The 16,700-nt window shown below is 37.6% G+C and overlaps 1 protein-coding gene across 9 annotated transcripts in view; it reads left to right on the plus strand.

Annotated features, from left to right (window-relative positions):
• The window catches only part of ZZZ3 (zinc finger ZZ-type containing 3), an 88,818-nt gene that overhangs the window by 57,922 nt on the left and 14,196 nt on the right, over positions 1–16,700 (plus strand). For 7 of the 9 annotated variants that reach the window (XM_084872134.1, XM_084872139.1, XM_084872136.1 and 4 more), the window contains 5 exons: positions 7,323–7,461; positions 11,751–11,898; positions 11,985–12,100; positions 12,540–12,611; positions 13,583–13,684. In XM_084872134.1, the coding sequence (XP_084728260.1) occupies positions 7,323–7,461; positions 11,751–11,898; positions 11,985–12,100; positions 12,540–12,611; positions 13,583–13,684 (577 nt within the window). The remainder of the gene's footprint in view (positions 1–7,322; positions 7,462–11,750; positions 11,899–11,984; positions 12,101–12,539; positions 12,612–13,582; positions 13,685–16,700) is intronic. The other 2 variants (XM_084872138.1, XM_084872141.1) reach the window with 1 other exon arrangement.

Here is a 16,700-nt window from a genome sequence, read left to right on the forward strand (position 1 = left end):
GGATATGCCCGCAACCAAGGTACATGCCCTTGACCGGAATCTAACCCAGGACCCTTCAGTCCCCAAGCCGACGCTCTATCCATTGAGCCAAACTGGTCACGGCCTGATTATTATTCTTGAGAGCCATTTCACTACATAGTTTTGTCATACATTAGATTATATTATGTATGTCTTGTTTTTCTTTCTCTTCCTTCTGCTCACCAATACATACATGTATGCGTTTGTGCACATATGCACATAGGTAAAAACACATGGGTTAATTTACATGATTGTAAGTTTTTCTGTATTCACTTCCCTTTTCATACACTGGAATTAAGCTAATACATTATGCTCATGTCACCTGGGTCTTCTAGTTTTTTTCACTGTGTTTAATCAAGACTAGTATCTATAGGATAATCAAGCTGCTCATTTGCAGTAGCAAAGTATAGTAAATAGCTTCTTCATCACTCAGCTTTTAGGAAAGCTAAAAGAATACCATGCTAAGTATTTATATGCTCTTCAGCTATATTCATCAGTTAACAGCTTAACATTTTGTAACATTTGCTCTCTTTTTTTCTTTTCCCTTATCCTCTTCCTCACTTCATATACTTTGAAACTTTTTTGTTGGGTAATTTATAAGTACGTTGTAGCCTTACCACCCTTATAATTCAGTATCTATAGCTCCTAAAAACAAGGACATTCTCTTGCATAACCTTAAATACCTTATTTTAAAATAAGCAGCTTGGCATTGATACAATAAAATTATATAATTCATAATCTGAATTTTTTCATTTATCCCCAGAAACGTTTGCTTCTGCCCCAGTGGTCTGTAACCCAAAATTACGCATTACATTTGGTTATCATAGCTCAGTATCCTTTAATCTGGAGTAGGGTCTAGCAGATTTTTTTTTAAAGGGCCAGAGAGTAATACTTTAAAAGGCTTTGGGGATCAACTTTACTTTGCAACTACTTTGCAATATACTACATTTATGTAAAAATGTAAAAATGTATACATTTAAATAATTATTTCATTCTTTTACTTAGTTCTATGAGTATCAAAAGTGAATGTAATATATTCTACTAGAACTAAAGAATTTTGGGATTTTTAGTGCTTGAGGTTGAGGTTCCTTTAAATAGCTATATGAACATGTGTGGATGATTGGGTACTATCCTGCCAACTTTTAATTGGTTTTGACTGAGACAAGCTGTTTTTTCATTATTGTGCAGTTATCATAATTTGATTCTAGTTTGACCCTTTATACCCATATCTCTGGGTGTTAAGTAAAGATTGAAATAATTTTCTGTTGGAGGTTTTCCTTTTTTGGCTAAGTATTCTCAGAGTCTTTAACCATTCCTCACATCACATCTGTACAATAAATGGCTGGTCTGATTTTTGACAAGTTACTTAATCTGTGCTTTGATTTCCTTATCTGTAAAATGAAGGAAATGGCACCTTATAAAACTGTGAGGGTTAAGTTATTACACTTAAAGTACAACAATGTCTGGAATACTGGGTGGGGCAAAAGTAGGTATATAGTTGTAAGTATGCAAAACAATTTATTCTATTTATTAATTACTAGAGGCCAGGTGTATGAAATTTGTGCATGGGGGCAGGAGAGGTGGTTGTCTCTCAGCCCAGCCTGCGCCCTCTCCAATCTGGGACCCCTTGAGGGCAGTTGGACATCCCTCACAATCCAGGACTGCTGGCTCCCAACTGCTCGCCTGCCTGCCTGATCATCCCCTAACCACTCCCATGCCAGTCCCCAACTTCCTTCCTCTGCCAGCTTGGTAACCCCTAATTGCCCTCCCCTGCAGGGTTGATCACCTTCAACTGCCCTCCCTTGCAGGCCTGGTGCCTCCCAAGTGCCCTTCCGTACTTGCCTGATCACCCACAACTGCCCTCCCTTGCAGGCTTGGTCCCTCCCAATTGCCCTCCCCTGTTGGCCATTTTGTGGTGGCCATCTTGTGTCCACATGGGGGCAGGATCTTTGGCCACATGGGGCAGCCATATGGTGTTGGAGTGATGGTCAATCTGCATATTACTCTTTTATTAGATAGGATAGAGGCCTGGTGCACGGGTGGGGGCCAGCTGGTTTGCCTTGAAGGGTGTCCTGGATCAGGGTGGGGGTTCCCTTGGAGCGGGGGGAAGCCTGAGTGAGGGGCTGTGGTGGTTTGCAGGCCACGTGCCTCCCCCCCCCCCCCCCCCCAACTGACCCAAGTGGAGGCCCTGGTATCTGGAATATATTTACCTTCTACAATTTAAAAAAAAAAATACATTTTATTGATTTTTTTTACAGAGAGAAAGGGCGAGAGATAGAAACATCGATCAGCTGCCTCCTGTACACCCCCTACTGGGGATGTGCCTGCAACCATACCTTCTACAATTGAAATTTTGTAGCTTGGAGCGGAACCAAGCCTCCAGCTCGCTGCTGCTGCTCGCTGTGTGGCTGCCATAATTTCTATTTGGATTTGTTTACCTTCTATAATTGAAACTTTGTAGCCTTAAATGGAGGCTTAGGCCGGCAAGGGCAGGTGGAAAGCCTGGCTGCTTCTGTTGCCAGGGAAATGCTTCCCTCCTGCTCTCTCTGGCTGTAGCCATCTTGGTTGGGTTTATGTGCATACTCACTCTCATTGGCTGGTGGGCGTGGCTCGCGGGTGTGGCTGGTGGAGTGGAGTGATGGTTAATTTGCATATTACTCTTTTATTAGGTAGGATAATTTTCCATTTGAGCAACTATAAACCTACCTTTGCCCCACCCTGTGTGGTACACATTTGGTAAATGCGTTGAACACTATTGTTTGTTCTTATTACATTGTTTCTCATCTGTCTTATCTGTTCTTGAACCTGTTTGTCTTAAAGCAGTGCTGTGTATAGTAGTAGCAGGTGTGATCTGACCAGTCCAGGAAGAGTAGAATGGTCACATTACCCATAATGTGAACTACAGTTGGAGTTTTCTTTTTAATTAATTGTAGAGAATTTAAATTATACATAAAGTAGACAGACTACTATGATGGACTCTCCATACCCACCCTCCAAGTCCAACAGCATGGCCAGTGCTGTCCCATTCAGTTTTATCTAATTCCTTTTCTCTCTCTCAGTGTAGCTCCCCTGATATACTTAAGCTCTATGCCTCCTTCACCTTGATAGTAACTACAGCTTTTAGGATAGTGTCTTATTCTCTTGGTAAATAATTGAATAAATTAATCTTGTCTTCATTGATGCCTGAATCCAATAGTTTGCTTCGGAGATAAAGTGAGTGAGTAGGTGGGATTGAAAATAAATTTATATGTATCACTTTTTTTAGATGTCACCCCAGTTTTTAATGATTCCTTCCATTTCTATACAGAGATGCATATGGTAATCTTACTGGTAAAATCTCTGAGTACTCTAGGAAGTAATTAAATTTGCTGGGCCAGAAGACTAATTCACTGTTTTATTAGTCTTCTCACATATTCTGAACTTTAAGTCTTTACCAGTGTCTATTGTAAGCCTTTCAATCTGATAATCATTTTATCTTGATTAAAGAGAAGCAAAATAAGAGATGAAAAGTTACACTTGTTTTGTCATCTTTGTTGGAATTATTTTTTTCAAGTCAAAATTATTCTGCAATAATTTATATACAATTAAAATTGTTAAAATTTATTTGCTTCAGATATAGGCCTTTCTTCCCAATGTCAGTAATTGACTAGCACTTTTTTCAAGCCTCCACTTATTTTTTACCTAACTCTATTCTTATTCCTTACTGATGTTTACTGTGCTTTCAGCTGATGCTGAAATTTTATACACTTACAACCATTTTCTTTCATATATATATATATATATATATATATAAACATAAACAAACCTGGGATCCTTTAGTCTACAGGATGATGCTCTATCCATGGAGCCAAACCAGTTAGGACATATATATTTTTTATTGTAGAGAGTATTACAGATGCTTCCCATCCCCACCCCCATTATCCCCTTCGCCTAGCCTCTCCCCTTCTCCTCCCCCCCCCCCCCCATTTCAGGTCTCAATCATTTTTATATTGATGATACAGAAATGTATAACTCCTATTTAAAACAGGAGTCCATGTATTATAGAGATACTATGACAAGCCTATAGTTATTTAATTAGCAAGATGGGAATTCTAGAGGTGAGATATGACAGTTAAGAATATGATACAGAGGATAGGTTCCTCAGATTGAGCCTGAGTGAGCCTGCTTGGTAGAAACAAAACAGCCAGCACAGGCAGGTTTGTATGCTCCATTCACCTCAAAGCAAACAGAGACTTAGTGAAAAGTGAGTTTAGACAATCTCTGTAGTGACTTAGTACTGCCCTTAATTTCCAACTCCGTTCCAACTTTTAAATGAAGTATCTAGCTTGAGAGGAGTCTTACTCCTAGCCATTTTTACCTTAATTATTAAACACTTCACCAAGGATTAGTTAATAGGGGACTTGAGAACAAGAATAAAATGTGTTTAGGCAGGGAGCTGAGAAAGTGTTATGATATAATGTTGTAATTATGCTGTGTTTGTGAATTGCATCTTTTTTGTTGTTTTTCTTTTTAATCCTTGAAATTTCTGCTAGTTTTCTTACTTCTGAACTTAAAAGATTCAGTATATTTTTTACTGCATTGACTAATCTGTTCATTCATTTGTCCATTCAAAAAATATCGCCTGGTGCAGCTCAGTGGTTGAGCATGGACCCGTGAACCAGGAGGTCACAGTTTCATTCCCAGTAAGGGCATATGCCCAGGTTGGGGGTTTGATCCCCAGAAGGGGTCATGCAGGAGGCAGCCGATCAATGATGATTCCCTCTCATCATTGAGATTTCTATCTCTTTCTCCCTCTCTCTTCCTCTCTGAAATCCATTAAAAAAGCCTATATAATAAAAGCCTAATATGCTAAGTATCCAATTGGCCATTCAACCAATCAGTGTAATATGCTAATGATATGCTAAGGCTGCTCATCCGCTTACTGTGATGAGCACTGACCATCACGAGGCAGACACTCTGATGGTGGATTATTTTGCTGCTGGGGTCTGGCCAATCAGAACTGAGCGAGATGGGCCAGACATGCCCTGGAGCCCTCCTGTGGTCCCTCCCTGGCCGGCCAACCTCCTGCGCCTCTCCCTGGCCCTGATCCTGCACCTGTGCAGCCCCTCAGCCTGGCCTGCACTCCGGGCTGAGGGGCCCCCTCTCCCGCAGTGCACGAATTTTGTGCACCAGGCCTCTAGTATATCTTCTATACTGATAAAAGGGTAATATGCTAATTAGACTGGATATCGTTCCGGACAAAGCCACAGTGTCGGGGGTCCGAGACAGAAGCGGTTAGGGGTGATCAGGCTGGCAGGGGAGGGCAGTTAGGGGTGATCAGACTGCAGGAGAGCAGTTAGGGGGCGATCAGGTTGGGTAGGCAGAGGTGGTTAGGGGCGATCAGGCCGGCAGGCAAGTGAGTGGTTCAGAGCCAGCAGTTCCGGTTTGCGGGAGGGATGTCTGACTGCCGGTTTAGGCCCGATCCCACAGGGTCCCTAATTGGAGAGGGTGCAGGCCGGGCTGAAGGTACGGCCCCCATGATTTTTGTGTACTGGGCCTCTAGTATATAAATATATTTAAAAAGTATTTATTGCAAATCTATATGCTGGGGAGTACGCTGCACACTAGATTAATAATTAGTGGACTTTTAAGATGTGTTTGCCATTGTGAAGTTCACAGTCTAGTGGGAAACAAAATGAAATGTAATTGAGACCATAAAAAATTGTGCCTCATTAATAGTTTAAGGTCTTAACCACTTACTATTTTTAAAATATATTCTTATTGATTTCAGAGAGGAAGGGAGAAGGAGAAAGAGATAGAAACATCAGTGATGAGAGAGAATAATTAATAGGCTGCGTCCTGCATGCCCCCTACTGATTGAGCCTGCAACTTGGACATGTGCCCTTGACCCAAATTAAACCTGGAACCTTCAATCTGAAGGCCAATGCTTTGTCCACTGAGCCAAACCATCTAGGGATTAGCCACTTATTTGGAAGTGAACTTAGGGTGACTTGTTCTTAATTCTTTTTGCAAAATGTATTTGAGTATTCAGGGTTTTGGGTCAACACGTTTACATATGTGTATCTGTATGTGAAATTAGACCTTAATCTGAAAAGCAAGACAATTTGAACTAGAGGTAGAGAGAGGGGGAGGGAGGAAATTAATTAGTATACATGTAACATAATGAGATTTCAGGATAATGACAGATAGTAAATAGATTTGTGTGGATAAATTTGTTAGCTGTGCTAAGTGGACTTTTGTAGGCAGGGAAGTAAAAAAAATATTGTAATGGCCTACTTTCTTTTAAAATATTCAATACTTAAAAATAGATATGAAAGTAAACATCCTGTAGAACAGTATAGTAGAGCAAATGAAAAGCATGACACACAAGATCATGTTGAATTATGTAATTCTGGAAAAGAAAATGTGCCTCAGATTGCTTATTCCAATGGAGTACAACAGAGGGGCTAAATTTGGTGACCCCTCCTAGTGCTGAAGTCTTACGGTTTTAATTTTTTTTAGTTTAGCAGTTTCTTGATGACTTTGATTGTTGGGAAGTCAAGATACTTTCATATTGCCAAAACCAGTTTGGCTCAGTGGATAGGGCATCAGCCTGCTGACTGAAGGATCCCAGGTTTGATTCCGGTCAAGGGCATGTACCTTGGTTGCAGGCACATTCCCAGTGGGGGGCGTGCAGGAGGCAGTGGATCGATGTTTCTCTCTCATTGATGTTTCTGACTCTTTATCCCTCTCCCTTCCTCTCTGTAAGAAATCAATAATATATATATATATATATATATATATATATATATATATATATACACACACACACACACACACACACACACACACATACTTTCTTATTTTCTATACTTGTTCAGCTTCAAGAAATAAAACGTGGGGGAGGCCCTGGCCAGGTAGCTCCGTTAGAGCATTGTTCCCATACACCAAAGGCCAAAGTTACAGGTCCACTCCTCGATCAGGGCACATAAAAGAATTAACCAGTGAATGCATGGATATGTGGAACAACAAATGGATGTTTCTCTCTCCTCCTTTCCTCTCTCCCTTGCTCTCTCTCTCAAAATCAGTCAAATACATTTTTTAATGGAGAAATAAGGCTTTGCTTTCTCTAACTGATATTTTCTGACTAGGTACTTCGTAACTCAGGAAGACCTCATTTATTCCCAGTAATATGTTTTACTAAACTCTTTCAGGTAACTTTAAAAAGACTGTGTGACTTAATAGTAGATTATGGCTTGAACTCAGTTTTTGTTTATTGTTGTTACTAGAAAGTGTTAGTGAGGTATTTTTCTTTGTCTCTATAGTTACCAGAGACTATTGCAGACGATTGCTGTACTCGAGGCTCAACGTTCTCAAGCAGTCCAGGATCTTGAAAGTTTAAGCAGACATCAGAAAGAAGCACTAAAAAATCCCATTGGATTTGTGGAGAAACTCCAGAAGAAGGTATATATTGAGCACTTTTTAACATTTCTTGAGATTTATTTGGTAAAAGCTTGTGTTTTTTTATACAGTATATACTTTAAAAATGTTTAATTATTTCCCTTTCTGTAATTAACCATACTACTGAAGGCAAGACATTGCCTTCCTGAAAATACCTAGATATTTCATTTGGATGCTCTTATAGGAACTTGATGTCCTGTTCCCTAGTCAGTATTATGATTTTTTCCTGTTACTTTCCCCATTTTAGAGTGTTTTCCTTCTTCTGCTTTCCTGATTTCAGGATTAGCTAAAAAACAAACAAATAAAAAAAACGGCAAAAAAACCAAAACACTAAAAAAACTTCAGGATTTATTAACACCTTTAGCTTTAATTTACTTTTGTAACTAACTCAAAATAGTGAGATAGAAAACAGTGATAAAAACAAAAACTCTCTTTTAAATATCTTTAATATTATGGTTGCCAAGTCAGTAAAGTAGAGGTATAAACTTTACTTAATTTTGAAGTGTCCTTTACTTTAGTATAGAATTTTTTTAAAAAAATATATTTTATTGATTTTTTTTTTTTGCCCTCCTCCCTCCCATATATACCCTCCCTCCCCAGAGTTTTATGTCCATTGGTTGCACTTATATGCATGTTGGTATAGAATTTTCTAATAATTTTCTATTTTTCTTTAAACAGAACTTTCATATTTAGCAGTTAACCTATGAAAGTGATTCAAGTTTTTATAATAACCTTTTAATTTTTATTTTATTATTATTATTTTAATCCTTATCTGAGGATAGTTTTTCTGTTGAATTTTAGAAAGAGTGGAAGCAAGTGGGGAGAAACATTGAAGTGAGAGAGACACTTCGATTGGTTGCCCCCTATCAGGCCTTGGGGATTGAACCTGTAACCCAGGTACTGCCTTTGACTGGAAATCGAATCCATGATGCTTCAATGTGTGGATCAACACTCTAACTACTGAGCAACACTGGCCAGGGCTATAATATAAAAATGTGGAGATAATCTAGATATGCGTTTATGACAGTATGTGTCTTAAATTAGGGATCCAGTAATTGTTCAGTAATACTAATCAGCATTGTGTGACAAGATTAAAATTGAAAAACTATGAAAAAGAATCACCTTCTTCACCTTAAACAAAAACCTGGCTTGTGTAGGTATAGTATGACAATTTTTTTAAATGTTTTCCAAAGTTTTGAACTCTTGATTTAAATATATTTCTTTATTGATTTCAGAGAGGAAGGGAGAGGAGAAGAAAGATAGAAACATCAATGATGAAAGAGAATAATTGATCAGCTGCCTCTTGCCCGGTCCCTACTAGGGATCAAGCCTGCAACCTGGGCATGTGCCCTTGGCCAGAATCAAACCTGGGACCCTTAAGTCCACAGGCTGATGCCAAATCAGCAAGGGCTAGTGTGACAATTTTAGTATAATTATTAGTTCCCCATTTTTAATGAATCACAAAAGTGATCTACCAAGTAGTAAGGGAATGGCCCTGAGGACTTTGTTTCATTTAGATTTATTAATTTATTATTTGAATTTTTCTAGCTATAATATTTACATGACAAACATTTCTTTATGTGCTTTAAGAACATTGACTATCTTAATGGATATGGAATCTATATATTGATTTGTTAAAACTTTAAAACAGGGGTCCTCAAACTTTTTAAAGTGGGGGCCAGATCACGGTCCCTCAGAGAGCTGGAGGGCCGGACTATATGAACTACTAATTCCTACTGTAACACCTCGGCTGTGCTCACTGCCCAAAAAACCTGGCGGGCAGGATCAGACTCCTCTGCGGGCCGCATGTGGCCCGCGGGCCGTAGTTTGAAGACCCCTGCTTTAAAATATATATATTTTATTGATTTTTTACAGAGAGGAAGGGAAAGGGACAGAGAATTAGAAACATCAATGAGAGAGAAACATCGACCAGTTGCCTCCTGCACACTTCCCACTGGGAATGTGCCTGCAACTAAGGTAAATGCCCTTGACCGGAATTGAACCTGGGGCCCTTCAGTCAGCAGGCTGATGTTCTATCCACTGAGCCAAACCGGTTTCAGCATTTGTTAAAATTTTTAAAGTTTCTAGAACCCTATTGCATCCTCCCTCTTATAGTGTCCACTTAGATGTTTATTGATTCTGCGCTGCTGTTATTAAAAAACTAGAGGCCCGGGGTACAGATTTGTGCACCGGTAGGTCCCTCAGCCTGGCCTGTGGGGATCGGGCTGAAACAAGCTCTCTGACATCCCCCAACCGGTCCCGGATTGCGAGGGAGTGCAGGCCAGGCTGAGGGTTCCCACTGGTGCCAGGGGAAGGGACCATGGGACGGCTCCAGGGTGTATCTGGCCCATCTTGCCCAATCCCAGTCAGCAGCAAGCTAACCTACCAGTTGGAGTGTTCCCCGTGCATCATAGGAACTGGCCCAATTAACAGTCGGACACTTGGCATAATTATTAGGCTTTTATTATATAGGATTTGCTGTTGCAAGAAGATATAGTACTTACAATGATTACTTAAAATGGAACCAGCTAAAATAAGTAGTATTGTAAATATTGATAAAACATTTGTTAACCTTAATTTTATTTTGTTCATGTTTCCAGGTGGACAGAACATAGAGTTAGGCACATTCATTAAAGTTGTATACAGCTGGGTATTGGCTGGTTCTCCATTTTCAGGTTTAATTTAGAACTGAATTTCTTTTCATTTTATGTCAGAAACAGGTGTGATATAGACCAGTTTTAACGTACAGGTGTACAGTAAGTCCAGATACTATAATAATCATGAAAAATATGTGTTTATTAGGGAGAAATGTTTATACTGGATTTACTTTAGGTGTTTGACTCTTGTTTTTCTGTGTTTACTCATGTATACTTAATTTGCCTATTCTCTAGGTTTACCACATTAAGCTGTTGACATGTGATCTGTTTGTTTTAGTGGACATCTAGAAGCTCCTTATTGAAATTAGGAAATTTGTGGTATATATTAATATATAGAATGCAGCGAACATTTGTGGCTGTTAGCTTTCTTTAATATTACCATCATTACTTTAAAAGATGATCTAATTTGCTAAAGTTGAACCGTAAACTTATAGGTACTATTATGATAATGTAATATGTCATAAGCAAAATAAAAATTAAGAATTCTGTGTCACAAAGTGGATTTTGCCCTTCCAGTTTTATAATTTATGATGGTTTTCCTCATCGTTTTAAATGTTGAAGGTATTGTATAAGTAACACACACATATCCACCACCTAGAGTCTCCAATTATCATTTTACTATTTTTGCTTTATCACATATCTATCAGTCTTCAATCCATAATTCCATCTTATTGTAAGATAGAATGCTTTCCATGCATTTAAATTAATATACCAAAATAATATTAGACATATTAATATACCAAAATACTTTAAATGCATATTATTAAGTAAAATTCTTAGGCTTTTTTAAAGGTGAATTTTTCATACAATGAAAGTTAAAATATCCTAATTGTAGTACTCTATGAGTTCAACAATGCATCCACCTATGTTTAACCCAAACCCCTTAAAAGACATTGATCATAGTCACCTGATTATAGTAATTATAACAATGAATGACTTCTCTAAAGGTGGTTGGTAAAGTAACTGAATTTAAAGTAAATTAAAGGTATAATTTTGATTCTCAAGATATCATAATTTTCACCCTAACCTATTTGGCTCAGTGGATAGAGTGTTGGCCTGGGGACTGAAAGGACCCGGTTCTATTCTGGTCAAGGGCATGTACTTGGTTGCGGGCACATCCCCAGTAGGAGGTGTGCAGGAGGCAGATGATTGATGTTTCTCTCTCATCAATGTTTCTAACTCTCTATCCCTCTCCCTTTCTATAAAAAAATCAATAAAATATATATATTTTTTAAAAGGATATAATTTTTTTTACATGTCGTAAGAGTATATATTGTGAAAATCATTGTTTTATGGATAAGTGGTGAACTGGACTACATTTAAAATAAACAACCTTTTTTTGCTTTGTTGTTTATGTTTAAAGTCTGCTAGTGATAATGTACAATATGTCTATACAGTTCAGCTTTAGAGCTCTAAAAATAGTGCTTATGTTTTGTTAAATCGATTCATCCTTTCCTTGTTATCATCTTTACCATTTAATGTGTAGACTACATTATCTTAACTTCATTGGCTATTGGATTTTAATTGTGACTACAAATGCCCAGTTGATGATTATTTGGATTTGATGTCATCTGTAGTTTGGCTATAGTTGATAATTTCTTGAATTAAATTTAGACTGTTTTATTTTTTTTCCAGGCTGATATAGGGCTTCCGTACCCACAAAGAGTTGTTCAATTGCCTGAGATTGTATGGGACCAATATACCAATAGTCTTGGGAACTTTGAAAGAGAATTTAAAAATCGTAAAAGACATACAAGGAGAGTTAAGCTAGTTTTTGATAAAGGTAAGAAATGACATGATAAGAATTTGAGTAGAGAAATACCTGGCAAAGTCCTGCTTTAATAATCCTATTCATGGTCTTTTATTTAGTAGGTTTACCTGCTAGACCAAAAAGTCCTTCAGATCCTAAGAAGGATGGAGAGTCCCTTTCCTACTCTGTGCTGCCTTTGAGTGATGGTCCAGAAGGCTCAAGCAATCGTCCTCAAGTAAGCAGTACACAGTATTGGAGTAGGGAAATTTGAATTGTAGACAAAATATTCTGACTTTTTGCTGATTTGTATTCTTAAAATTTAAGCAGTCTTTTCACTGAAGATAGCAGGGACATGACCTTGAAGTTAAGAGAAACCTGGATTGCATACCCACCTCTAATAATTACTGGCTGTGGGACTTCAGATGTCATTTATTAAGGTCTCCAAGCTGCAGTTTTTGATTATATAAAACATAATTAATATTGCCTATGTTGTAGAGTAGTTGTGAGGATTAAATGAGTAATATGTGTAATATTACATTATATACATGTTTAAAAAGTAAATTTACTAAAACATTTGGAATTAATAAAAAAAAGTTCCATAGTTTGTTATTTGGCTATATCAGAGGGCGGTCTTTGTTCCTTTCTGCTTGACAAAGGCCTTGTTTTATATGCAGATGATAAGAGGACGTCTGTGTGATGACACCAAACCTGAAACCTTTAACCAGTTGTGGACTGTTGAAGAACAGGTAATAGATATTTCTAAATTGTGTAGATTATAAAGAGTTAAAATTAGATATGGATAAAGTGTATGTTATTGTTTATAATCTCTCTTCACCATGAATTTAAAATATTTAAACTTATTTATGTATACTTTTTTGCAATCTTTTAAGAGTTTTGGATTTTGAGCATAAATGAAATCCTGTTTGGGCTGATTTTTAAAGAAGGTACCTGGTTTTGGGAGGAAGAGTAAAAAAGGTAGTGAAATGGACAGACTAAAGCTTTTGTATTGCAGTTTTGGGAGAGAAAAAACTTGGGGCCAAGTCAAGTGTGCCTCAGTGAGCTCTTGTTTTGTTGTGAGGGGAGATGACGAAGCCAGTCAGTGGGTTCTGTTTCGTTTTGGCATGCAACTAGGACTGTTTGTGGGTAAGGTTGGAGACACATTTCTGTTTCATAGGAGGATTAACTTCTCAGCTGTACTGAGTTTATTAAAAGCTTAAGAATCTTGACTTCAGGCATCTAGATTATTTTGCATCTTTATTATTTATTACTATGGGAGAACTGAGGAATAGGTCAGAATATTAAAATCAAATCTTTGAATGGAGGACCACACAAAGGAAGGAAAGTCTCTTTTTCTGTCCAAATCAAATTAATTTACATGTTTTTGTCAAATGTATAAGGGTGAACCTCAACGTAGTCTATAAGAAAAGATAGTCAATGGAAATCACCAAGATGTATAAAATATTAATTTTTGCATGCTATCTTTTTATTGAAGTGAATAGAAAATCTTTATAAGGGCTTCTCTAGGCTTATTCTCTAATTTCATTTTCTCCGTGAGTTCTTTAAGTTGCTTTATGGGAACTTTTTCTTACATGACGATTTCTAGTGCCTAACCCCCAAATTTGAGGAGGGAATATTATAATTTAAAATGAAATGTGGATGTATTTATTTAGAAATTCAGTATTAAACTTTCTTAAACTTGATCTTGGATTTGGCTTAGAAAAAGCTTGAACAGCTACTCCTGAAATACCCTCCTGAAGAAGTGGAATCACGACGCTGGCAGAAGATAGCAGATGAGCTGGGCAATAGGACAGCAAAGCAGGTAATTGAGGAGACAGTCCCATATTGTTGATATGTTTTTGATAGTTTATTTTATGAAGGATAGTGTGACTGACATCAGCAGACTGCAGCATCATTTTAGCTACAGAGTGTAATGGTATGTAGGGTTTTAAAATTAGCATTGTATATTTTTGTGTTGATTTTAGAACAAACTTGAGATAATACTAAAAAAATAAAAATGTAATGGATTTAGTGTCCGTTGAATGCTTGATGATGCACCAGTGATATACTTTTGAAAAAATTCTTTATTGAATAAAGTATTACATATGTCTCCTTTTCCCTTTATTGACCTTTCCCCGACCACTCCCACCCCCCAGCACATGCCCTCACCCCCCTAGTGTCTGTGTTCGTTGGTTATGTTTCTATGCATGTATACAAGTCCTTTGGTTAATCTCTCACCCTCCTCCCCTGTCTGCCTTCTGAGGTTTGACAATCTGTTCGATGCTTATCTGTCTCTGGAGCTATTTTCATCAGTTTATGTTGTTCATTATATTCCACAAATGAGTGAGATTATATGATACTTATCTTTCTCTGACTGGCTTATTTCACTTAGCATAATGCTCTCCATGTCCATCCATGCTGTTGCAAATGGTAAGAGTTCCATCTTTTTTACAGCAGGGTAGTATTCCATTGTGTAGGTGTACCACCGTTTTCTAATCCACTCATCTGCTGATGGGCACTTTGGCTGTTTCCAAACCTTAGCTATGGTAAATCGTGCTGCTGTGAACATAGGGGTGCATATATCTTTTTTGATTGGTGTTTCTGATTTCTTGGGATAAATTCCTAGAAGTGGGATTACTGGGCCAAATGGGAGTTGCATTTTTAATTTTTCGAGGAAACTCCATATTGTTTTTCACAGTGGCTGTACCAGTCTGCATTCCCACCAGCAGTGCACGAGGGTTCCTTTTTCTCCCCATCCTCACCAGCACTTAACTGTTCGTTGATTTGTTGATGATAGCCATTCTGACAGGTGTGAGAGAGTACCTCATTGTTGTTTTGATTTGCATCTCTTGGATGATTAGTGACTTAGAGCATGTTTTCATATGTCTCTTGGCCTTCTGTATGTCCTCTTTCGAAAAGTGTCTGTTAGGTTCTTTGCCCATTTTTTTATTGGATTGTTTATCTTCCATTTGTTAAGTTGTATGAGTTCCTTGTAAATTTTGGAGATTAAACCTTTATTGGAGATAACATTGGCAAATATGTTCTCCCATGCAGTGGGCTTTCTTGTTGTTTTGTTGATTGCTTCTTTTGCTGTACAGAAGCTTTTTATTTTGATGTAGTCCCATTTGTTTATTTTCTTTTTAGTTTCCATTGTCCTAGGAGCTGTATCAGTAAAAAGATATGACATATGTCTGACATTTTGTTTTCTATGGATTTCTCTTAAAATTTTTATGGTTTCCTGTCTTATGTTTAAGTCCTTTATCCATTTTGAGTTTTATTTTTGTTTATGGTGTAAGCTGCTGGTCTAATTTCGTTTTTTTGCATATATCTGTCCAATTTTCCAAGCACCATTTATTGAAGAGACTGTCTTGATTCCATTGTATGCTGTTGCCTCCACTGTCAAATATTAATTGAGCATAATGGCTTGGGTTAATTTCTGGGTTCTCTGTTCTGTTCCATTGGTCTATCCACTGAGTGGCCAGATTATTATGATCTCTGAACACATAATAATCTGGCCACTCAGTGTATATCCTATATAATAAAAGGCTAATATGCAAATTGTCCCCTTGACCCAGGAGTTAGACCAGTAGGCAGGCTGGCCAACCACCCATATCGCCTCCCCTTGGCCAGGCTGGCCAGACCCCCACCCATGCACTGGGCCTTTTACACACACACACACACACACACACACACACACACACACACAATGTTCAGATTATTATGATTCAAAGATCATAATAATCTGGCCACTCAGTTTATGTCTGTTCTTGTGCCAGTACATCAATTTTGAGAAAAGTGGCTTTGTAATATAGCTTGATATCTGGTATTGAGATCCTTACTATTTTGTTATTTCTTAGGAATGCTGCGGCTATTCAGGGTCTTTTTCTATTCCATATGAATTTTTGGAGAGTTTGTTATAGGTCTGTGAAATATGCCATTGGTATTTTAATGGGATTGAATCTATAGATTGCTTTGGATAGTATGGACATTTTAATGATGTTGATTCTACTAATCCATGAACACAGTGTAGACTTCCACTTGTTTATGTCTTCCTCTATCTCTTTTTTCAGTGTCCTGTAGTTTTCTGAGTACAGGTCTTTTACCTCCTTAGTTAAGTTTATTCCTAGGTATCTTAATTTTTTTGTTGCAATGGTAGATGAGATTGTTTTTTTTAATTTCTCTTTCTGTAAGTTCATTATTGGTGTATAGAAAAGTGTTAGATTTCTGGATGTTAATTTTGTATCCTGCTACATTGCTGAGTTCATTTATTAAGTCTAGTAGTTTTTGATGGAGTCTTTAGGGTTTTCTATGTACAATATCATGTAATCTGCAAATAATGATAGCTTTACTTCTTCTTTTCCAACTTGGACACCTTTTATTTTTTCTTCTAATTGCTATTGCTAGCACTTCCAGTATTATGTCTAACAGGAATGGTAAGAGTGGGTATCCCTGTCTTGTTCCTGTTCTTAGGTGAAATGGTTTTAGTTTTTGCCCAGTAAGTATGATGTGGGCTATAGGTTTGTCATATAAGGCTATTGTTATGTTGAGGTGTTGTTCCTCTATTCCCATTTTGCTGAGCGTTTTTATCAAGAAAGGGTGTTGGGTATTGTAAAATGCTTTTTCTGCATCAGTTGATAGGACTATGTGATTTTTATTTCTCAATTTGTTATGTGATGTATCACATTTATTGATTTGTGGATATTGTACCATCCTTGCATCCCTGGAATAAATCCTACTTAGTCATGGTATATGATCTTTCTAATGTAATGCTGAATCTGATTTGCTAGAATTTTGTTGAGGATTTTAGCATCTATGTTCATCAGGAATTTAACCTGTAA

Source organism: Pipistrellus hanaki (genome assembly GCF_964339955.1).
Source record: "Pipistrellus hanaki genome assembly, chromosome: 2".
In the NCBI taxonomy this organism is placed as follows: domain Eukaryota; kingdom Metazoa; phylum Chordata; class Mammalia; order Chiroptera; family Vespertilionidae; genus Pipistrellus; species Pipistrellus hanaki.